The sequence below is a fragment of the Stegodyphus dumicola genome, chromosome X2 (assembly GCF_044657685.1).
Source record: "Stegodyphus dumicola isolate Sdum_Otavi_A_Nest chromosome X2, ASM4465768v1".
In the NCBI taxonomy this organism is placed as follows: Eukaryota; Metazoa; Arthropoda; class Arachnida; order Araneae; family Eresidae; genus Stegodyphus; species Stegodyphus dumicola.
In genome coordinates this window covers 73,414,512-73,438,785 of record NC_140781.1, presented here as the reverse complement: position 1 = coordinate 73,438,785, position 24,274 = coordinate 73,414,512, and the positions used below count along the sequence as shown (strand labels likewise).

Here is a 24,274-nt window from a genome sequence, read left to right as displayed (position 1 = left end):
ATCAACATGTCGTTGAGCTCTTAAAGATGTACAGAGGATGACTAAAGATGACCTGCTGCCACAAGAAATAGTGCCCCTCACCATCACACCAGGGGTTATGGCCGTATGCCTTTGTAAAATAAAGGCTGATTGGGACCGCTGGCCCCGCCCTCTCCAGACACAAACACAGTGGTCATCTGCTTCAAAAGTGAAGCGGGATTCATCAGTGAGCACTATATGATGCCAGTCTGATGGCAAACATGATGATCGGCTGCGACACCATCCAGACGACTCCGCCGATGTTGTGGGGTCAAAGACAAATAAATGTCTTAAAGACCTCTGTGAGCATAACCCTGCCTCAGGCGAGTGCCATGAGATTACCACAGAAGGTATAGACATGACTGTAGTGCGTTGAATAGTTGAAAATGGTACTGTTGGGGCAGTTCGGGCCTGTTGAACAATCATCCTATCTTGCCTCGCGTTTATGATCCTTGGCCTTCCAGAGCTTTCATTTCATCGACAATTTCCTTGTAGCAACCATTGCTGCCAACATCTTTGCACAGTAGTGTCTGTATGCTGCAGGTGGCTTCCTGTTGCTCGGTATGATCACCCAGCTTCATGCCAGGGCTAAAAAAAGAGAAGAGCGGGGTCATCGCTTTGAGAAGAATGATGCCGACACGAACCCTCTTGGGGAGCATACTGGATGTTATGTGACGCCACTGGGTTTGTCCCGTCATCGACTGACCAGAGAATCAGTGCGAAAGATTGAATCTTTAGTTCTTAGATTCTCTTTTTTTAGCCCTGTTAGTTTCAGAGAAAGTTTTTTTTTTTTTTTTTTTTTTTTTTTTTTTTTTTTTTTTACTTGAAAGTTATAACTGATGATACTTTTAAAGAGATTTTGTATTTAAAGTTCTTGTAATGAGAAATTGAAAAAATGGTATCGTGTGCCATTGCTACCTGTAGTAATATGTATCATAATATGAAAGAAACTAGCGTGGTATTTCATAGATTACTGTACAAAAATATTCAGTTAATGAAAGAATGGTTGCATATGTGTCAAAGAGTGGTCAAATCTGCAGCAATCACTTCACTGAATCTGATTATGAGCATGATATGAAAAATAGGTTGCTAGAATTACCGACAAAAAAGGTACTGAAGTCAACTGCTATTCTAACTGTTTGTATTTCTGTTTCTATTTATCAGAATACACCAAGTCAGCAAAGGCAACAAAAAAGAAAAAAATTACAAAGTGCATTTGAAAGAATTCAGAATTTAAGTCTTAAAAAAGCATGTCTGAAATTTCAAAACAATGACAATAATAGCTCTGAGGAGCTCACTGAAAATAATATTACTTAGCAATGTTTTAACTGTTCCAACCTCCAGAAAAATGTGAATGTTTTAATCACAAAACTATCAGCTCTTGAGAATGAGGTCTCTGTTTTACAGACTGTGAGAAAGCAGCAGTTAAAAACTGTCTCCCAGCAAAAAAAAGTCTTAAAAGGAATAGAAAACTAATATTAGAAAAGTTCAGAAACTGAGGAAAGAAATTTAAAAAATGAATCAAGAAAATGAAAAACTAAGAAAAATGAAAACATGTTCAAAACATATTTACCGAAACTCAAATAAATGCATTAATGAGAAAAAAAAGCGAATTAAATGTCTCCAGATGACATTTCAAAAAGCATAATAATCAGGTCATTATCTGTAAAGTCATACGACTTCTGGAAAGAAAAAATGGGTATTCCGCTTCCAAGTGCAAGTACACTGAAAAGATGGTGATCAAGATTTAGTTGCCCACCTGGCATTTTAAATGATGTTTTAAATGTTTGATGAAAAAAACTTGCCAAAATGCAACTGACGAAGAAAGATTATGCATGTTAAGTTTCGAAAAAGTTCATATAGATTCAAGGCTCTGTTCTGATTCAAAATTAGATCAGATATTAGGTCCTTTTATAGAAAGACTCAATTTGTATTAGTTTGAAGACTCATTTCGCAATGGAAACAGCCCATTTATTTTGATTTTGATCGTCAAATAAAGGAAAATCTTCTGTCTTCCATTTTGTTTGCACTTGAAACGTCTGGGCTTCGAGTCAAAGCAGTTGTATCTGATATGGGAGGTAGTCAGAGCCTTTGGAAAGAATTACAAATTTCAACAGTTAAATCTTTCTTTTACAGTCCCAAGTTCAGCACCTAAATATGGATTTTTGCTGATATGCCACACTGCATAAAGCTTTTGAGAAATCATTTTCTTGATAAAGTTTTTATTCTCGGAAATGGTACAATTATAAACAAAGATGTTATATATGAAGTACTCAATAAAGATATTGGAGAAATGAAACTGTGCTATAAACTGAAACCTCAATTTTTATCTAAAAGGAAACGAGAGACAGAGAGTAGCACCAGCAAAAGCATTATTTTCCTCCACAATGGCTAAAGCAATTATGCATTTGACTGGTAATGCTGCAACAAGTAATTTTTTTTTCAGTGGTTGATGATTTTTTGACATTATGAATAGTAGTGTACCATTACCCCCTAGCAATAAGCCTTTAAAAGCTGCTTTAGGCCTAGAAAGCTATTATGAAGTAGAAAAAGAAAAATTAAATGCGATAAAGCAAATGATTTTTGATCTCAGAGTATGCAGAAAGAAGACAATGCTACCTTTCCAGAAATGTATTATCATATCAATAAATTCGCTTTTCGGTTTATTTGACGACATAAAATATAAATGTGAAATATATTTTAACATCAAGACTGACTCAAGATGTATTAGAAAGCTTCTTTAGCCAGAGTTGGGGTCTAGGGGTTTTTAATGACCATCCGTCTCCATCAGACGTAATAATTCTCCTGAAAAGGTTGCTATTGGCAAGCAAACTGCCTAAATTCTCGTTAAAGACAAATGCTAATAACTGTGAGGATCTGAAGAAAATTGAAGCATATTTGACAAAAGAGCTGTTAAAAGCACAGATGTCTGAGTCTTCCTTATATGAAGATGATTCAATTAATTACGAAGAAATCTATGATGAATATACGTCACTTCCTTGGGAAACCAAAATTTATGATTCAACGAAAGATATATCTGCATATAAACAAGAATCGCTTGCTAATGTGTCAGATTATATTGCATATCGTGTGAAAGATAAAGATCCTACTTTGGGTGAAATATCAAAAAAATTCGTAGATATTCCTAACGACTCAAATTGGATATTTTTATTATCTAAAGGAGGATTAACTGTACCATCACCAGCTTGGATGGAAACGATGATAAAACTGGAAAATGTTTTCTGTTCTTTTTGAAAAGGTAGAAGTGTAATTCGGAATCTTATTTCTGAACTTGAGAAACGTTTTCCCTCCATGAATAAGAGCACAATTCGTTTATTTTGCCATTTATGAACATTTATAAGGGTTCGGCACTTGAATAGGAATGCAACCCTTGTATTGGCAAGAAAAGCTGACCAGAAAATCAAATAAATGGATGAAAACTAACAAAGGATTATCGAATCAAACTGTATAGGGGGGAAAAAAATTATGTAAATTGATTCATATTATTCCTACCAAAAATAATATTTTTAATCATTACTTGGTTTATTATTCACTTAATTTGTGACCTAATTTATGCACCTGTCAGCTAATTATTTGGACTACTATATAAAATAGTATATATTATTATATACTAATTTATACTTCTAGATTTTACTATATAAAATAAACCATAAAATTCTGCATAAAAATAAATTAGTATCAGAGTATATACTTTTAAAATGTAAGAATACATGCTATTATTTCAAAATATATAAATATCATTTTAAAATATTTTCATTATTTTTTGAGTAATTGACGTTAAATAATAATGCTGATGTTCCATAATAATGCTTTCATAATAGTCATTGCAAAAGCTTTCAAAATTCTACTATTCATTATCAACGCTAATTGAAAAGAAAAAATAAAGAAGAGAAATTTGTTTTGTTTTAATGTGTTAGGAAATCTATTATTAGCATTAATTAATTTTTAATCAGATAAATGCGTAAGGTCTTTAGCATGTATTCTCAAAATGTACTTGCATGTTTTTATTTAATATTTCTATAATGCAAATTACTTTGCAACTAACTAATATTTTAACGCAAAAAGAATTCTTCGTAAATGTAGAAATTTACCTATGTTATGATGGGTTACTATTTACATATATTTAACCTCTTCCCGTGGGCTATAGGGTCCAATTTCGAATGTATTTTAGCCATTTAGTCACTTATTTTAACTGAAAGGAACAGAAAAACAAATCGAGAGGGTATTGCATTTCCTAATCCATATTAAGGAGTAAATTTTAAATCTCCATAGTTTACTGAAATTTCTTGAGACACATTTAAAGTAGTGAACGTGCGAGACATATATGTCCCAGCACCCGGGAAAAGGTTAAAAAGATGATTATGAAAAAAATTTACTACATTTAGAGTACACTCGAACTAAAAATTTTATTTTTACGCATATGTGTTAATTAAAAAATTAGTTATGTTTATGCATGTTTTACTTACGTTTTACGCATATTAGAGTTTAATTTAGTATGAAGTAACTACATTACTAGTTCATATACAGATGCATGTATATTGCAATTTCATGAGCTAAATTCTCGACTCATATTGCTTATTAAACTATTCTTCAAAGCGTTTTAATTCTCGAGCAAATGTTTAACCCCTTTGCGTCGACTGTCACGTCTACGTGCCAGCAACAAACACACTCACTTCCCGGCTGACACGCAGGCATGCCAGAGCATTTTCCCGTTCACTACCAACTGTCACGTATTTGTGCCAGTGTCCTGGAACTTTTTAAAAACTATAATTTCTGCCACAAGATGGCACTGTATGTCCATATGGTTTCAGATACATGTACATTAGACCTTCTACTCGAAATGAGAGAAGCATGACTCACATACACGTGTTTTTGATTATGTAAACAAAAGGGGAAATAAATGTTTCCGAATGCCGTAATTTATTACGTCTCTTTAAATTTCCTTTTATTCGCACGTGGTAGTTGTTTATTTAAGTAGAGAAGATTTATTGGTGCTAAAGCGTAGGGTATTTCGGTTTGCAGTTCAGTTTTTGGAAAATAATTAGATCTTGTTAGACGTTAATTCTTTCTGTTTTTACCATTGCAATGTCGAAGTGTCGAAAATGTTTAACAGAGCATGAAATAGCAGAAATGATGCAAAATATTTCAGATATTGATTCTGAAATTCTGATATTCTGATATTGATTCTGAAAGATTAACTGAAAGACATTTTCCAAAACTTTGTTCAGAAGAGACTGATAAGAAAATGAGGCGACTATGCTTCGTTTGTTCACATTCCCGGAAAAATCCTCCAAAACGGCAAATGAGTTATTACGAACTAAAAATGGACAAGGAATGTAACGTACGACTGTGTGTAGATCCCTGTTTTCAAATTTTTCATACGAAAAGAGAATTTTAAGTAATATATTTAGTTTTCAGATGTACAATGTTAAAAGTTATAAAATGGTGAATAATGAAAATAAAATGTGTAAAATATGCATTTAAACAAGAAATAAGGTAATTAAAGTATATAGTATAAAAATATAAAGCATAAGCCGTTTAAATACTCTATAGAGCATTATTAAACAATAAATCGGAAATTTCATGGATTTAGACAGACGCTCACGTAAGACACTGCCGGCCTCCGCGATAAGCGCGTGTTTGCGCTACCTGGCTCGAAGGGGTTAACAAACTGAACAGCAGAACTGAGCAAGTGAACCCAACTACGTCATCAGTCTCTTCTTTCGGTTTCAGCCGTGGGAAGCTTATGAATTAGCCCTTTAGCTCTGGCTTCACGCAACCCTCTAAAGCGACCATGTTCAAAGTCATTTAGTTGTCTGCAATGTCTTCGATATAGCCATAATGGCATCTTTAGTTGCTTCTTTACGGAATTACAATGGCAGCAACAAAGAAAGATAAATTTTCTGCCTCTGTTACTGGTTTTATACTTTACAAATTGTGCACTAGAAATGCGTGCTATGATCGCAATTGCTGTTAATTTGCCTTGAAACTTTAATCGTTTGCATGTTCGATCAAGATGTTTTTGCATACCAATTTCGTCATGATCGCAAAAGTTCTTGGTGCTTCGATCTTTTCTCAAAAGAGTGTAGTTTAGTTGTTTCTCAGTTCGAACTACCAATAAATAATTTTCTAAATTTACATTTACTTTTCTTTCTGACTAGATTTAATAGATTGTATGAATCAGTCACATTACTATTGATGAAAGCATCAGCCATTCTTTTAAGTATCATTGGAATGTTGAACTTGGTGTTTTCGATGACTACATTCATTTCTGTGATGTTGATGATTTCTAAATTTTATATTTTCTTGACAACAACATCTTCTAAAAGAAACATTAAAAATTAATGCATTAACTCCTTCAGAAAGACTGTATCATATATATCAATACTTAATCTGTTTACACTCCAGCATGCTGCTTAGCGCAACTCACCTTGGAGATGGTATGATGTTGCAGGAAACAAGACATTCTGAAAAGATTTTAATTAAAATCTACATGCAAAATATGGTTTTCCCCATGTGTAACGTGTATACGAGCCAGTTTCCCTTAGAAAGTCCTCCACCAAGGCATTCCTCACCTTAGGCAGATAGCCCTTGAGGCTTTGCCCTAACCACACACACAATATGCAAAATAAAATATTTTACTCATCTTGATTAACCCTCTGAGTGTAATCCCCTCCAGCCTTGTCCAGTCAACAGAAGTTTTGCTACTTTGCATATATTAGCTTATAATTTAAGATGTTTTGCTTTCTGACTTTCTTTAAGAATGTAAGTTTATGAAAATACAGACTAAAATAAGTAATTGTACAAACTCAATTAATAAATGCTGTTTAAATACTGGTCTTTGTGATGGATCTAAAATCCTGCACCACTCAGAGGGTTAAAGGTAGAGAACTTTTCTAAATCTATATCTAAACATATATAAGAAATAATAACATATATTATTAAAAATTATAGCATCAATGAATCATAAAGGAGACAATGTGTGATAGTCTAGTCACTAGCATTTCATTAGCTGTGAAATGCGTTTTGATGTCGGGCCTTTTATTTATTCGTATTAGAATAATTAATCCTAGGAATCCCTTCATTTTAGGCACAGCTACAGGAGTAGACTGTTATTTTGGATGTAGATGGATTTTTCACTCATCTTTTGTTCATAAAAATTTTTAGGTTCTTCAACTATAATGTTCATTAGATCATCATAAAAAAAATAGTGAAAAGGTCAATTTCATTCACATAACTTTAAATTAAATTTACTACTGCAGTTCCTGTAAATTCATGAGGTTTCAGTTACTTAACCCTTTCAGAGGTGGTATATAAAAGAATTTAACCCCTTCGCGCCAACTGTCACGTCTACCTGCCAGCAACGAAACACACTCACTTCCCGGCCGATACGCAGGCATGCCAGAGCATTTTCCCGTTCAACCCCGACTGTCACGTATTTGTGCCAGTGTCCTGGAACGTTTTAAAAACTGTAATTTCTGCCACAAGATGGCACTGTATGTCCATATGGTTTCAGATACATGTATATTAGACCTTCTACTCGAAATGAGAGAAGCATGACTCACATACACGTGTTTTTGATTATATAAACAAAAGGGGAAATAAATGTTTCTGAATGCCGTGATTTATGACGTCTCTTTGAATCCCCTTTTATTCGCACGTGGTAGTTGTGTATTGTAAGTAGAGAAGTTTTATTTTTGCTAAAGCGCTGGGTATTTTGGTTTGCAGTTCCGTATTTTGAAAATAATTAGATGTTGTTAGACGTGAATTCTTTCTGTTTTTACTATTACAACGTCGAAGCGTCGTAAATGTTTAACAGAGCATGAAATAGCAGAAATGATGCAAAATATTTCAGATATTCATTCTGAAACAGATTCTGATAGTAGTTATAGTGATACTATAATATATTCTGATCATAAAGAATCTGGCGAATCTAGTGATGATGAGCACATTTCGGACATCTGTATGCCGATGTTCATCATCATTAATCCTTAATTAATTAATGTCCTCATCATCAATGTCGTTATTACGAGTGCGTGGAATGTAACGTAGGACTGTGTGTAGATCCCTGTTTTCAAATTTTTCATACGAAAAGAGAATTTTAAGTAATATATTTAGTTTTCAGATGTATAATGTTAAAAGTCATAAAATGGTGAGTAATGAAAATAAAATGTGTAAAATATGCATTTAAACAAGAAATAAGGTGATTAAAGTATATATAAAAATATAAAGCATAAGCCGTTTAAATACTCTATAGAGCATTATTAAACAATAAATCGGAAATTTCATGGATTTAGGCTTAATAGCAAAAAAGCCCCCGGCCCTGGACAGACGCTCGCGTAAGACACTGCCGGCCTCGCTACCTGGCGCGAAGGGGTTAAATTTTACATGAATTGTAACTTATGTACCCTAAGAACACAAAATTGATACTTTAAAAAAAATTCCATAGTGAAATCTAGAATTTTGAGGGCCGATTTGTTTTATGAAAAAAATTAACAAATATAGCATTGAATGCATAAACCACATCATGCTGTAAGTAATCTAGTATAATGTTACAAGGTGTAACTCAGCTGAAAAATGAAACACTACATACAACACAGCTGGAAAGTTGCATTTTTGAAGTTATAATGTTTTATGCTTTAGCTCAAGGTTTCTAAACTGTGGGTCGCGGGACTTGCAGCAGGGGATCACCAAAAATTTTAGCAGTTTTGATATTCCTTTAACTTACTACAGTCAAAATTCTTTAATCTGGACTTGTCAGGACTTTGGCGATTCCCCGACACAAAATGCAGATTTATCTGTTTTGCATTTTTGGCCTTGTTGCCTTATATAAATATGATTTATTTCTTGACGTTTCTTAAAGCTTAATCATAGATTTTTGAGTTAGCCTGTATATAACAGAAAGATGAATTTTACTTTGTCGATGCATGTGACAGATGATCTCCTTAAGATGGGAAGCTTAGCAAAGTTATTCATATGTCGTAATGGAAATTTAAAAAAAAATATTATACAGTCAAAAGTCTTTAATCCGGACTCATCGGGACTTCGGCGATTCCGGATTATTGGTTTTTCCGGATTATAGATCATCAGTTTAAATCTGGTAAGATGGCATGCAGAAATTATAAAATTAAAAATATGAAACCATAGTTTATGAAATAAAGAGCAATTATGATCTAAAGGGTATCAAAATTTACAAAAAAAAAAAAAGCTTAATATTTATTTGTTTACTTTATTAAACATTTCTTTCAACACGTGCATGCGTAAAGCATACATTACGCATAGTCGAAATTAGAAAATTGCAACCAGAAAACTATTTGATGTGTATTCATGATATTTATAATGACGAGGAACTGGATTTAAATCATATCAAAGACAGAGTACATCGAGATGAAATACTACATTTAGTAAGGAATTATAAGCCAAATAAAATAAAAACGTCTGCCCTTAAGATAAGGATAGTGCGGACAGATCAACTTCCATTTCATTGCGCGCTGTGTCGTTGTCCCCCTCCCCTGCAGAGCAGCGTAAAATTGATAAACATATTTCAGAATGGTTAGAGAATCAAAGGATATGCTTTTATCCAATTTTTGCAGCAATTCCACTTTTTGTTTGATGGATATCGAAAGATGCTTTTGCTTTGTAGATTCTTTGGTAGCTCCAGAATCAGAAATTCTTTTTGACATAATCGAAAGTTCAAGCTTAATTTTATAAAATTGCTCTAACAGTCCGCAAAAAATAATAAGCCGGATTCAATTACAAGCTTAATAAACAACGCAATCTGCAACATTATCTGAAATAGATAATGAGATAATTTTAGCTTAGCTTGTACCGTCCGTTATACATTAAACACGCATGCGTAAACGTATTATGCGCATGCGTCGATGCATACGCAGAAAGTTTGTAGCTTTTAGGTCCGGATTATAGATCATTTCGGATTATGGACGTCCGGATAAAAGACTTTTGACTATATAATAGTTTTACAGTTACCAAATATTTTTACACAATGTATCTGAAAATAGATAAAGGTAAGACAATACAGACAAAGGAAAAAACGAAAATGTTTCGACGCATTCCTTTTATAATATAAACGTTCATTTTCCTTGCTTTGCAGTTGACGTACAAGTGAAACAATTGACTGTTTCTCTCATGCTTGTCGGATTTGCGCAATACTTATGGGGTCCCACAAAATTTTTGTAAATATTATGGGGGTCCTGGAGGTTTGGAAAATCTCGGTGATAAAAAGGGATCACGAGTAGAAAAAAATTTAGGAAGACCTGCTTTAGAAATGTAAAAAGACCTTGCTTTCTACTATAATACCATGATTTGTCCTCACTAACTTTCGGCCCGATAAATTTTGTAAATGTTTGTAATAGATCATGTTGTTCAGAAAGAAAAATGGTTAAACAATATTGATATTTGATACACCTCAAAGCTCTTATTTTGATTTTGAACCCCTTTGACTTCCTAGGTGCCCCTTTTTAACTTTTTGATAAGTAAGGTAATAATATATTATTTTACTCAGGAAGAATCTCTCTTCAATAGAGGTAAAGTACTAACATGCCCCGAAGCTCTTTTTGTTTTGTTTTTTTTCCCAATTATGGGTCCTGCCAAACCACCTTTCAAACGATATTTTGTTAATAGAAAATTTTTATAAATTTATGTAGTTTTAAAATGAAGTGTATAATGAAACAAATAATAATATTTTGTAAATAGGAAAAGAAATGCTAGACATTTCTGTGATCTATTTATAAAGAAAAGTATATAACTAATAGCAAAAGAATTTGAAATATGATATATAGATGTTTTCTGGAATATCATTAAAAATAGCATTTTTTGAATATTTATTTTGCAATTAATTTCCCAAGATTATAAAATTTTAATATATAAGTATTTGTAGCAAATTATAAAAAGTGATGCTTAAAATATCATACATAAAACTGCAATACACGGTATGGATTATAATTAATATAAACATATACATATCTATGAAATGCTATTGTGAATGAAACTTCTTGAAACATGTTTCACTTTTTATTTGCATGCCTAAAGGAATGTTACAAGTGGCACACATCCATTTTGTTCTTTTTTCTTTTCTGTACTGCATAATGCACAGCATCTTGGTGTGTATCACACTGCAAGATGTTCAGTGTGCTTCAACCTTTCTGCTTGTGGCATAAAGTGTTTGTGTACTTTTATGGCAACAGGTGACTTCACTGAAATTTTACATTTAGGCATATTAGCACATTTGCCCAAGTATATCAATAGTGTGACTGTTCAGGTTTTTTGGGGCACATTTTATGTAATATATAAGAGCTTATTAGAGTTGCATTAAAAATTTTTTAAAAAATCCTGTGTCACCATTTTTTGCTTTTCCTATCAATTTCATTTTTACTTTTCAATTGATCAAATTTGAAATTCTTATTAAATGAAGCTGAAACGTTCAATATTTTATAGCATGAAATTAACTAATTTTCATTGTTATATATGAAACCCTTTTAGCTTTTTTTTTTTTTTTTTTTTTTTAAACTTATGAAGTTATAAATCTCTTCTAATATGTATTACAATTTTCAGTTTCTGATATCATGTCTGTTCTTATTTATATTGCAAATTTCTGTTTCTGCAAATTTTTTCAAAGAGACTATAATGTTTCGTTTTGTGTTGAGCATTTATGTGATTTCATTCATATCGTCATCAGTTTTTTAAATGTTATGTGAGTTTATTTCGACACATGTCACAAAGTTCTGTATATTTCTTTATGAATGTTGTATTGCAGATGCTTGTTCGTGGTGTGAAGGGTGCGATTGATATGTTTAGAACTGCATTACCAAATTCTCCAGTTGACATTATCTGTGGAGAAGAAACTGGAACTCCATCAATGAAATCCACATTTGAAGATGCAAGTCCTGACCATAGATTTCAAGAGCATTTGCTTGATTACTCTAGTCGTGTGAGTTTTTAAATGTGTTATTAAATTTAAAGTATGTTTCAGTGTAATTTTTAAAAGTGGGGAACCTTTATTAGCTAAGTACGGATATATGATACTGTGAATAGTTGAAAATTTGGATAAAATGGAAGAGGTAGCCATTATGGATTAACAGTCTCTGATAAAGAAAATATAAAATATTTGACCAGTTCTATGTGATATAGTATCACTTTTAATTTTTCTTTTTTCAGATCTTTGTGAAGGTAGTGTTTCATGAACAATCAAAGCAAGCAAAAACACACATTTTTGTGGTGGCTCATTTATAATACTGTTAATATACAAAATAGTTGTAAGGGTGAAAAATATGTTACAGCAATGTTAAGAAAAGGACAAAAATTAACACAACGTTTTATGATACATTCACGAATTTTGTATAATGTAACATGAAAAGTATGAAGAACCGAAGTTTTGGCAACAAAATAAGACTAGTCTTTAACGTTGAGTAAATGGCTATCTCTCAGATTTGGCGAGATATCACCAAGCTGTCAGTGTTCTTGGCAACTAATTTTTATCACCAAATTTGGCAAGAAATTGCCAAAAGTCTCCAGACTTGGCAACAGTTTGGTACTGTAACTGAATAACTGTATTTGATCCCTGAGTTTAACTATAACCATATCCTTCCCTTATATATAACTTAAGCCATATATGCCTTCCAGTAACTTCAAGGAATGGAACTTACTTGAGACTTCTGGGCGGCCAAGGCAAAACTATATAAGTCTTAAGAGCTTTCACTTTTTTCAATTCAGAGTCGACTTTGGAGTATTGAGATATCTTGGTGTAAATGTCGCTCTTTAGATGCATTTTAGGTTGTATTGTGTTTAATGTTCTGAGTAGTTTGAAGTGTAACTACTGATTGTGCTTTATGATACTGAGAAGAGTCTTTTGGTAAAATAAATTTTAACAAGCTAGCATCAGTTCTGTGTGCATTCAGTCCTTTGTAAACCCATATGCACACATAAATTTTTGGCATCAGAAGTGGGATTGAATGCCTGTGACAAGAGCAATGGAGGGACATCTAAGACAACACATCATAGCCTTTCCTGCATTCGAAGAAAGCTGAAAGCAGGACAAGAATCTCTTAAAGAAAAGATAAAAGTGGGTCAAGAAAAGATTGAAGAGTCAAAAGGGTATAAAAAGAGAAATTACTGCCGTAATATAAAGCAAATTTGAAGCTACTGAAGGCAGAAAGACACAGTTGAAGACAAAGCTGGGGAAATTGAAGAAAGTTTCTGCTGTCGAACAATAAATTGAAGAAAAAGTTTCTGCCGTCCAACAACAAATTGATGGCAGGGTTTCTGCTACTTCAGTAAGGAAGTTTGAAAGTTGAAAGAAATCCATAACTGCAGCTGATCACAATTCTAATGCCTTTAAATGTGAACATATGTTGTTCTGACCCTCTCTAAAGCTATCCGCATATGATGGAAAGACCTGGCAAGTGCATAAGATGCAGTTCTATATACTGGCTAGGGCAAATGGCTTGTATTTCAAAGCTAAAGCCTGCCATTTGGCCATTTATTTGAGAGCAGTTGCAGTCGATATGCTGTAAATACTGCCCAAAAACCAGAGGCTAAATTTTGAATCTCTATCCACTGCGTTATAGTTGTTTTGGTGAGAAGTGTTATAAAAGAATACAGCTGGCTTCTGGTAAAATCTCACCAACAGAGGCTGACAAAAACAATCCAGCAGCCCACCACTAATGATGAAAGTCTGATAGGCGTACTCGTCGACCTATCCAGGACCGTCATTCCAATTAGAATTGCCAACGTAAGTGATAAGTCGAATGTGCTCCAGCGACCTGCATTAAACGAACTAGTCCATCAAAGTCTGTCTTCAGAGACCTAACATCAGAGTTATTGTAGAATGCACATCTAAGTGATGGAAGGAAACATGCTACTGAATGTGTCTTTCAAGAACTTGATGTTTTCTAAAACACATTTTGATGTAAGTCAAATCAGTTTGACTCAGCTTAAAATTCATGAGAGATCATCCACCAATTAAGAACATCTAAGACATTTACCAATGGATAAACAGGAGGATGGAGGAAAACTTCTAAAGGACATGCCAAAATGTGATGTTATCAAGCCTTTAGCAAGTCTGTAAGCCTTTCCTATCATACTGGTCTGAAAGAATGATGGTTCGACTAGATTTTGTTTTCACTATAACTGGTTGAACGAGGTCTTGAAGAAAGACAGTTACTTTCTGCCTAGAAGTAACGATGTTCTGAACACTCTGGAAACACTAAGGTTTTCTACCATTTCATTTAAAGAGTAGATATTGGCAGGTAGATGTACACCCTGATATGCCATTTGGATTATGTAATGTGCCAGCGATGTTCGACTGCATTATGGAAACATCACTGAAATGTCTGTCTCTTATGGAGCCTGTCCAATTAACCTAGATGACATCGTCAGGAAAAGTTTTAGATAACATTTGGATTAAGAAAGGAAGGTGCTTCAGGAATGAAGGAAGCCAATCTAAAGTCCCGCCAAATGTAAATTGTTCAGACAGAAGGGATTTACTTCAGACAAGTCATCTCTAGCAAAGGTGTGTGTACGGATCTAGGAAAATTGTCAGTAGTTAAAGATTGCAGAGGATAGAAAATTTTTCAGCTGATGGAAATTTTCATCAGCTGAAAATTTTCCTGGACCTTTGCATTTACAATAAGACATTTGTAAAAGACTTTTCTTCCAGTGCAAGACCCCCTTCATGAACTTATAGATAGCAAAGAAAAGTTTCTGTGGACAAAATCTTGTGGTGATGCATTTAACAAATTGAAGGACACTTTAACATCTGCGACAATCTTGATGTATTCTCAGCTTGACAAATCACTTATTCTTGACATGGATGTGAGCAATGAAAGTGTTGATGCTTTTTTTTCCCAAGAAAGAACTGTGTCATCATTAAAGTGTTGTTTGCCATAATTAAAGATGTTAAAGATTCCCACAATTATCTCTACAGGAGAGAATTTCTATTCCATGCACATTATGCATTGTTAACCTGGCTGTTAAATTTCAAGAATCCCAAAGACAAATTCGACAAATGGATATAGTGAATACAGGAATATGATATCACTATCAGTCGTAGGAAAGGATCATAACATAGAATCATTGACACCCTGTCTATAAAACCTTGCCCAAAAAGCTACTGATATTATTCCAGGGTTGAAGTGAAATATTAGCTGGTTAATCTGGCCGCATGTTAAGTTACAGCTTCAACATCAGCTGATCCTGACTCATGGAGTGACAAAGCAGTCAGGATAGACCAGTTGGAAGATTGGGGCATTGAACCCATAATTAATTCAATGGAGTCTTCAAGCAGGAAGCTTACTTGGCAGGATATTTCAGTCTATAACCCTACAATGAAATAATACTGGGCTCTCTGGGACTCGCTCCATAGTTGAAACGGCATCTTGTACTGGATGTTCGAATCAGGTAATAGGAAGGCATTGCGACTGCAGCCGATAATTCCAACATCCTGGATCCTGAATGTCCTTTTAACCCTCTGAGCATTATGAGTGGCTTTATCCGGTCATCAGAAGTTTTGGTACTTGGCATAAATTGACTGTAATTTAAGATGTTTTGCTTTCTTACTTTCATTAATAATGTAAATATCATCTTAATGAATGTATGTTTATGAAAATACAAACTAAAATAAGTAATTTAGAAACTCAATTAATAAATGCTGTTTAAATACTGGTCTTCATGATGGATATAAAATCCTGTACCACTCAGAGGATTAAAGAACTACATAGCAGCAGTCTATATAGTCCTATGAGGAAACAATATTGGACTCGCTCCATGTTCAAAATTGCAAATTGGATTAGGGAAAGCCATTCCGGTAGCAGCTGATACTTTCAAGATCCCGTACATCCGTAACCCTGCTATTCTATTCATATTTACTCCAAATAAGTAACGTTCAGGTCAAAATGACCCAATTCAGAAAACTAACCTTTCTTGCTGTAAATGACAGGTGCCATTTAAGAAATGTTTTAAACCCGTGGTATGCAAGAGAAAAATAGGTGGTAAGCTTAAATATTTTTAACTATTAAATTCAAAATTAAAACCCCAAAATCCCGATTGAGTTTTTTCCTCTAACACTCATAAATTTATGCAATCTGAGCTTTGTTCAAGAGTGGTGGTAGTAGTACTTTGTAGTGGTGGTACTAAAGGTTTTCAATTTTTGTTTAGATGGTACATGTTAGTCAAATGCTGCTTGTTTAAACAATAGTAATATAAGTTTAAAAATAGATCTAATAATATAAAGCATCTATAAAAATAACAGAAAAATATTTGAAATTGAAACTTCCAATAATATAAAGCATCTACAAAATAACAGGAAAATATTCAAAATTGAAACTTACCGTCATTTACAATTTGAACAGTAGTATCTTACAGGAGATTTGCAAATGTGATTCTTACAATTGTAGCATAACATATTAGTTTTGTTGTCATTGCTTGGTGGACACAGCTTGCACTTTCCACGTTTGACAAGCAATGAAGTTTTGCTTGTATTGCCAGATCCCGATGGTGCGTTTTCCCTTTTTTCTCTGTATTCTTTTTGCTATTTGTATTGGGTCCTCACTTCTTGGTTAAGTGTGGTCTTTTCTCAGTGTGTGGAAAAATGAGTGATTATCCAAGTTCTTCCAAAAATAGCCTTCGTTTAATCAATTTGTTTTTGTTCCATTCACTGTGTATTACTACATAAAATGTGCATGTCCATAGAACATATGCATTGTATGCAGAAGTATCAAGCATGCTATAGAATGCTATCATAGAACCAGTGATTTGTTTTCCTTTTGCAAGTGTGTGTGTTTAAAAGTTTATCAAGAGTTTCCACAGCCCTTTAGTTGAATTATAATCTAGGATCATTAGTTTTTTTTTTGTTTGTTTGTTTGTTTGTTTGTTTGTTTAGGTCTGTTGCTAACCTCTTTGTCATGATGCAGAGTGCTCATAAGAATAATGTTCTTGTTCTTTTTAGGGATGTAGTTTTACAAATGTTGTGTCTTTTGTAAAATGAAATAATGAGCTGTGAACTTCTCTGTTTGGCATTTCTTTAGGAAATTCTGATTTATTTTTTTAATAGTGCCATGCATAGTCATTTTCCATTTTAGAAGTTTTCATAAAAAAAATGTGAAAAAATTATCACATGTAATACACACTATTCGCATTCCCTAATTTCTCTCTGGCTTTGACCCTTGTTCTTTTCCAGTGTAAATTTGTGTTTTCAGTACATACGGAATTTTATTGTCACATGAAGTCCATATTTTGATCCCAAATTTAGATGGCTTACTTGGTATATATTGTTTGAAAGGATATTGGCCACGAAATCCTTCTGCTATTCATCTACAGTAATATTTTCATTCGGATTATATAATTTTGGCAGAATTTCTATCCACTTTTCCCAGATATCTTGAACTACAGCTAATTTATCCAAATTTTTTTATTCTTGATGAATGGATTTATTATCAAAGCAAATAACTCTCGATATGGTGCAGAATGTTTTGAGGGACAGCGTCGTACGAAATATATTTCAGCCAGTTTCTTTATAAGCTTTTTTTTATTATTATTATTCTCCATATGATTTATAAATGCCAGCTAAAAATAATAATCCAATATATGCCTGAAAAGTTTTAATTTCTATATTTTTCCACTCTTCTCCTTCAATATTAGTCATTTCTATAATTTCGTTTTCAACTGTAGAATTGAATACTATCTCAAATGCACTTTTTACGTGTGTATCCTTGTTGCATATTTGTGACCCCTGGAGTAGTTTTTGTAATATTAGCAGCTGTTGATAGAAAAGAATGTGGCAGTGTATCCAACTTCCACTTTATTTCAAAATTCTTGGACTGAATACGCTCTTTATAGTTCATTTGTTAAATATCAGTAATCGTTGTCAGGACTTTCACTCTCATCACTTGTATGATTTTCGTACTCAGATACTTCTTCGCTGTCAGAAGCTTCTATTAGTTTAGCTATATCAGCGTGACCCAAATTTATGTGATTCGCCATTTTTTTCTCTCACATTCACAGGCATCACTCTTACAGTATATCAGAAAGTGAAATACAGCAGGGAAAAAAGCGTTGCAATAAGAGAAAATAGTTTGGCTCCATACCGATCGTATTGACTTTTTTTTACCTTGACCAAACACATGCATCAATGAAACAGGTTTCGAAAATGGATAAATTAGAGAAACTGTTGTTATTCTTTCTTTTGAATTATTCCAAACAAAAGTGAACATGTATGAGTAAAAATAAGTGATTTTTTGCATTGGGTCGTAAATGTAAAAATATTCCTTCGAAATACAAACAAACATAAATCCCTCTAGGAGTATGTATTTATATTATTTACCAAAAATGTCAAAAAGTTTCAGGAAAATATCCCTGTACTATATTTTTATGAATGTATAAGTTTTATTTTGGGTCATATAGACTCGAACAGAATGGCAGCGTACATAGCAGTCCAGCTGCAGGCGACTCCAAAATAGTGAATACCTTGCACTGTTTGAGAGCGTGAGGCTCTTATGGTAGCAGAGGTGATACAATATTGAATTTCCGGGTTAGAAGGGCCTCTTCAATTATATTCCAATCAAAGAAGGAATTTCCTCTCAGCTCTGGTGAAAGAAGTCTCCAAGTTACTTAGCATCTTCAAAACCCAAATGACAGCTTTACATTCGACCGGGTAGAGATGTGTAATCGAACCATAGTTAATAACATCTTTCTCTTGGTTTTCAGAAACTAACAGGACAAGGACCAGAAGTTATCCCTGTTCTTACTATCCTAATCGCAATGCTATCTGCCAGACTACCGGCTATTCCTCGTCCCAGATGTTCATGGGTCTAGTATCTGTACCCCTTACTATGGCTATAGTATATATATAATGTAAATAGAATACTAAGCCCATGGTCCTATTTGTGTATAAATTCATAAATTTAAGCATTTTATTATTGGTTTAGTGTTTGATTTGTTTTATGCTATTTATTACAATCATTGTTTTAGTATTGCATTGATTTTCCTTAGTTGGAAGTATGGCTTCCTCTCTAGGGATTGTACTTCCCAAGATGTGCAATACGTGGGAGAGGGGCAGTGTTGCAGATTTTGTGAAATGTAACCTTAAGAGTCTGAAGAATAAAACTTTGCCAGAAAGGTAAGAATACAGGGCCAAGTCTGTTTAATGTTGAGTAAATGGCTGTCTCACTAAAATTGTGAGATATTTCCTAAGTAGGCAGTGATTTTTGCAGCTAATTTTTGTCATCAAATTTGGCAAAATTTTTATCTGATTCCTATATTATTTTGGCAACATCTTTTTCTGTTTCCTGTATCTGTAATTGGTATTGTGATTTAGTAAATGTAATTGATCTTTCTATGTAACTGTAAATGGCCCTAATATGCCTTCTAGTATATTGGGGAAATTGAAGGTACTGAAGTTTTCTCAGGGCCGGGGAAAACTATATAATCCTGGAGAGAGCATTAGTTTCTGTTTTAGTGCAGAGTTGAGGTCAGAGTATTAAGAATTCTCCATGAGAGCTTCACTCTTTAAATGTGCATTGTGTTAAACATTCTTAGTTTGAAGTGTAACTACTGATTGTGCTTTGTGATACTGTGAAGAACTGTATGAATATTTTTGTTGAAATTTCCAGAACTGTGAACTGTTTCTTTTGGTAAAATAAATTTTATCAAGTTATCATCATTTCTGTGTGCATTAACCACCCGTACGCTCTCAATTATACATTGTAGAATTTTGGAATTTCTTTAACAGTGTATTTTTGTCCCCCTCCTATGCTGCAGATTTTCACAATCAGCAGTTATATTTCTGCCTTGCATTATACAAAAATGCTGTACCAATGGCATTTAGATAATCTGTATTTATAAGCTTGAATGAAATTTCCATGTGGTTGCAGTATAAATGGCAAAGTTTTAATGAATTATTTTTTTTAAAAAGTTACAGTTGCTCTGGAGGTGATACTAAGCATTGGTTAACTGTGACTACCATATTTTTTTTTAATCTTGTTGTGTAGAAACTTTTTTTTTTCTAGCATTAATGTTTAATTAAATGTTGTTATTCTGCATTGTTATGTTGTTCAGTCGTACTGTTCCTTTGTGTGGCATGAAGTCTTATTCTTTTTTATATTAGGAGCCAGAAATTAAGGAACATGTAAGGAATTATTTCAAAAATTTTCTTGAAAATCCTTCATCAGAGTCTTTGCATGAAGCTTGGAAAACAGAGGATATTCCTAGGAAGTCTTCCTTATTAAGGCATACCTGTAGTTTAAAAATTGAAGATAGTTGTCAGTGTTCCAGATTATTCACCTTGAATGGTAAATATATAAATGTTCCATTTCCTGATTTTTATATTTTTATATTTAGATTATGTGCTTAATTCTGGACTTTATCACTTTTCAGATGATTATTATCTCAAAGAAGAAAATCTTTTTGGAAATGTCATCATTGAAATAGTTATTGAGACACTTAAATTTAATGAGATGAATTATGATCGTCTGTTTTCTCTAATGAAGTTATGTGCATCATACATTGATAGGTAAGACACATAATATAACTACTGTGCAATATGTTTTGATAAATAAGGCCAGCTTTAAATTTTAATTTTTCTAGTTTAATAATATATTCATTTTGTTAAAAGAAAATGTAACTGACGAAACACGGTATTATTCTGAAGCCATTAGCTAATTTAGGTTAAAATAAATAATTAGATAAATTTAAAGAATGTATTATTATCCTGTAGTATTTCAGGTATAATATTAAAATAAGATAAAGAAATGAAATTCCCATTTTTATTTTTACCTGGAGATTTTTGGTTATTTTTGATAAAATATTAAAAGAAGCAGGGAAATCAACAAGAAGGGTTTCATTTTAAAAACTTTATTTTGTCCACTAAACATTTAGAGAAAGCTAATCTATTATTACTGTCTTAAATCTGCATATCTGGGTTATTTATCTAAAATTTACAATGTTGTATAAGGTTTTGTGTGTTTTTTTTTTTTATTATTATTATTATTATTATTATTATTATTATTGTGTGTGTGTGTGTGTGATTTCCAGCTTATTCGATATGACATATGTAAGTAGTAAGTTTATTATTGCTATCATGTAAATTTTACATATTAAAAAGTGAAAGACAATGTGTTACAGTAATTTCTAAGACTGCACTCTGGTGCACGAGTGACATTGAATATGATGGCAAAAGGCAGTTTTTGAGAGTGAGACTGGTGTACCTAAATTACCTAAAAGCTTAACCCTTTATTGCATCATGTCCACTCTAGTAGACAAAAGTTTAAATTTGTTTATTCTTCTGTAAATGCCTTAACAAATTCCATTCCTGTGTTTATTCATTCTAAATTAGAACTTTCAACGGTCGATCATAGATGGCTGTATAGCATCACTAAGTACAGCATTGCTATTTGGAAAAGGTCTGCTACTTCTGTTTCCAAGTTAGTACAATTTCTCATAGTAAACATTATATAATATTGCTTACATTTTCTTATACTGCTATTTTTTATTCATAATTAGTAATTTTAGACATATTATTTTAAATGTCAGTTTGAGAAAATTGTGGAGTGCGTAGATAAAGGTCTACCGAAAATAGTGAATTGAAACCCAGATGTACTGCTTATCAAGCCAAAACACCACTGGAAATGTAAAATCATCATTTCACAAGTTTGTTCACATTTCAGAAGTTTTAGTTTGGCAAGGAATTTCTAGAACACTAGCGGGCAAGCCCGCTTTCGTTGGCCTTTATTCGAAAGTTGGATCGAACTACCAGTGAAGCCCGCTTTCGTTCGCCGCCGGGATTCGAAAGTTGGACCAAACCACCAGTGTTCTGCACCTGCTTTATTCATGTATGCATCCACAAGATACTTCATAAACATTACACATGTGGAAAATCACGAAAATACCCATGTAGCCAGCCCGCTCGCTGGGATTCGAAAGTTGGACCGAACAACCAATGTTCAGCGGATTTGCGCAGACTTCGCCTGCTTTATTCACGTATACATCCAAAAGATACTGCATACACGATACAAATGCGTAAAATCACACAAACACCTATGGAGCCAGCCCGTTTGCCGGGATTCAAAAGTTGGACCGAACTACCAGTGTTCAGCGGTTCTGCGCAGGCTGCAGCCGCTTATTCACGTATGCATCCAGAAGATACTGCTTACACTATACACATGTGGAAAATCACGAAAACACCCATGCAGCCAGCCCGTTCACCGGGATTCAAAAGTTTGACTGAACTACCAGTGTTCAGTGACTTTACCGCTCAGCTGCTAATGGGCCGTTATAGAAAGTGTAATCACGAAAATTTTCGGGTTTGTTATTCAAACAGTAGCTTCATTATTAAAATTCCTTTATTTTTTATAAATTTCAACATAATCACACACAAAATTGTATCAATATATATTAATGCAATTAATAATTCATAATTATTTATAATAAGAAAAGTTTGCAATATACCATCTCCAAGGAACATATATTCAATTTAAAACCCTGAACGAAAAAAAATGTTTATTTAAAATTTAAATTAGTGTTTTAAATAGTAATCTCAACTTCTTGTTTAAATATCTGCATAGAAAATCTTTAATCTAAAAGAAAAAAATCAAAAGTAAAATCTAAATATTGAAAAAAAAGTAGCTGTTGTCATTGACTGCAGTTTAATCCACTTATCAATGGGATAAACAAATCTACAGTCAATTAATTAACTACAACTAAATGAAGAGAGTGTTTCTATTTATTGTTTTATTTTATCACACACAAAATTCAAAATGTATAAAATGTGAATGCAGTTTTTAAATTAACAGTAACAGAATTATATAACACGAATGAATAGATCTTTAAAAAAATAGGAAGCAAAACATTAAATATTTCGCAAAAATCTAAATGTTGATACTTGTTTCGAGTCCGTATGTTAATTAGAAGAAAAGTTATTAATTTTTAAATGATTTTTCACGTTTAAATCCATGAACTTTGACCTTTTTGCCAACCCAAGGCTCAAGCGGATGCCAGCTTACCCCCCCCCAATTGCTTTCAAAAAAGTATTTTTATCTATTTATTTATTTAGTATCATCTAATTAAGAGACTGTTGCCACTCGGAAAAATGGGCACAGAAGTTAACGCTTTTGCAGTTTTTAATTAAAATCTCGGCCGATTAAAGTCGTACAAAGATGAGACCGGTATCGATGGATTCGGAGAATTGTTTGGAATCTGGGGATATCAGTCCCGAGTTTCAACTCCGCACCATTCCATAGATATTCGAGAAAAAAGAATCTGCGTGCCACGCAGCCAAATCCCTAAAATAGAGAAAATCCAAGAAAGAAAGTGCAAAACGTTGGGGGAAAATTAGTTTTTAATTAATATCTCGACTAATTAAAGTCGCACGAATACAGCAATGGTCAATATGGTGAGCCACAGACCTGACGATTCCAACGGTGTGTTCCGCTAAGCCGTTTCGGAGATGATGTTACAAACAAACAGACAGAGGCACACAGATTTTAATAGTATAGATTTTACATTTGAATCCAGTAGGTACAGGTTACAAAATCATAGCAAAATGAATTCATCACAATCGACGAAATGAAGCTACTTTGGGGGATCTGTATGTACATGTCACTTGTAGATTTACTATTTAGAAGATGGTAATGATTACTGCAAACAAGGTAGGAAATGATTTCAAATGCAATGACCATAAATCGTTGGGAAGAGATTTGTATGCGTGTACAAATATGCATGCTGTCCACTGTAGTGAACAAACTGTAGCAAATATTTAAAACGAAATTTGATTAAATTAATTTTTTTAATTGTTACTAAGGTTGTTTTCAGTAGAAAAAATACAAACATTTTCATTTAACTTCTCAAGATCATTTGAATGCAACAAAGGGTTAAGGTTTTACTCCGTGTGGAGCTTCTGGTTTGTGTTAGTTTCTTATCCCTTACTGGTGCCTGTTTGTGAAATTCTGTGTTCACTTATATTCAGTAATTATTTTCAAAGTTTTATTTCAAATATCTGTGTTTTCTAACATTGGTGTGAAAAAGCTGTTATTAGAATGTTAAAAAAAAAGCCTTAAAATTTTATATTAGATGTCTTTTTCATACAGAAGTCATTAGATGAATGTACTAACTAATGTGAACATATAAAAATATCCAGTAACAAAAGAAGAGTTTTCTAAACAGTCTGTAAATATTGGAACTTATTTATATTGATAAAAACATGAATAATGTATCTCTCTGTGTGTAAGGG

The 24,274-nt window shown here is 33.2% G+C and overlaps 1 protein-coding gene across 3 annotated transcripts in view; it reads left to right on the top strand.

The window, feature by feature from the left end:
- Positions 1–24,274, top strand: part of LOC118184218 (uncharacterized) — a 96,857-nt gene that overhangs the window by 38,472 nt on the left and 34,111 nt on the right. The window contains exons 5-8 of one of the 3 annotated variants that reach the window (XR_015039244.1): positions 11,813–11,986; positions 20,156–20,339; positions 20,425–20,560; positions 21,383–21,470. Coding sequence is in view for 2 of the 3 variants with exons in the window: in XM_085810041.1 (XP_085666167.1) it covers positions 11,813–11,986; positions 20,156–20,339; positions 20,425–20,560 (494 nt within the window). In the remaining variant the exon portion in view is untranslated. The remainder of the gene's footprint in view (positions 1–11,812; positions 11,987–20,155; positions 20,340–20,424; positions 20,561–21,382; positions 21,471–24,274) is intronic. The other 2 variants (XM_085810041.1, XM_085810042.1) reach the window with 2 other exon arrangements.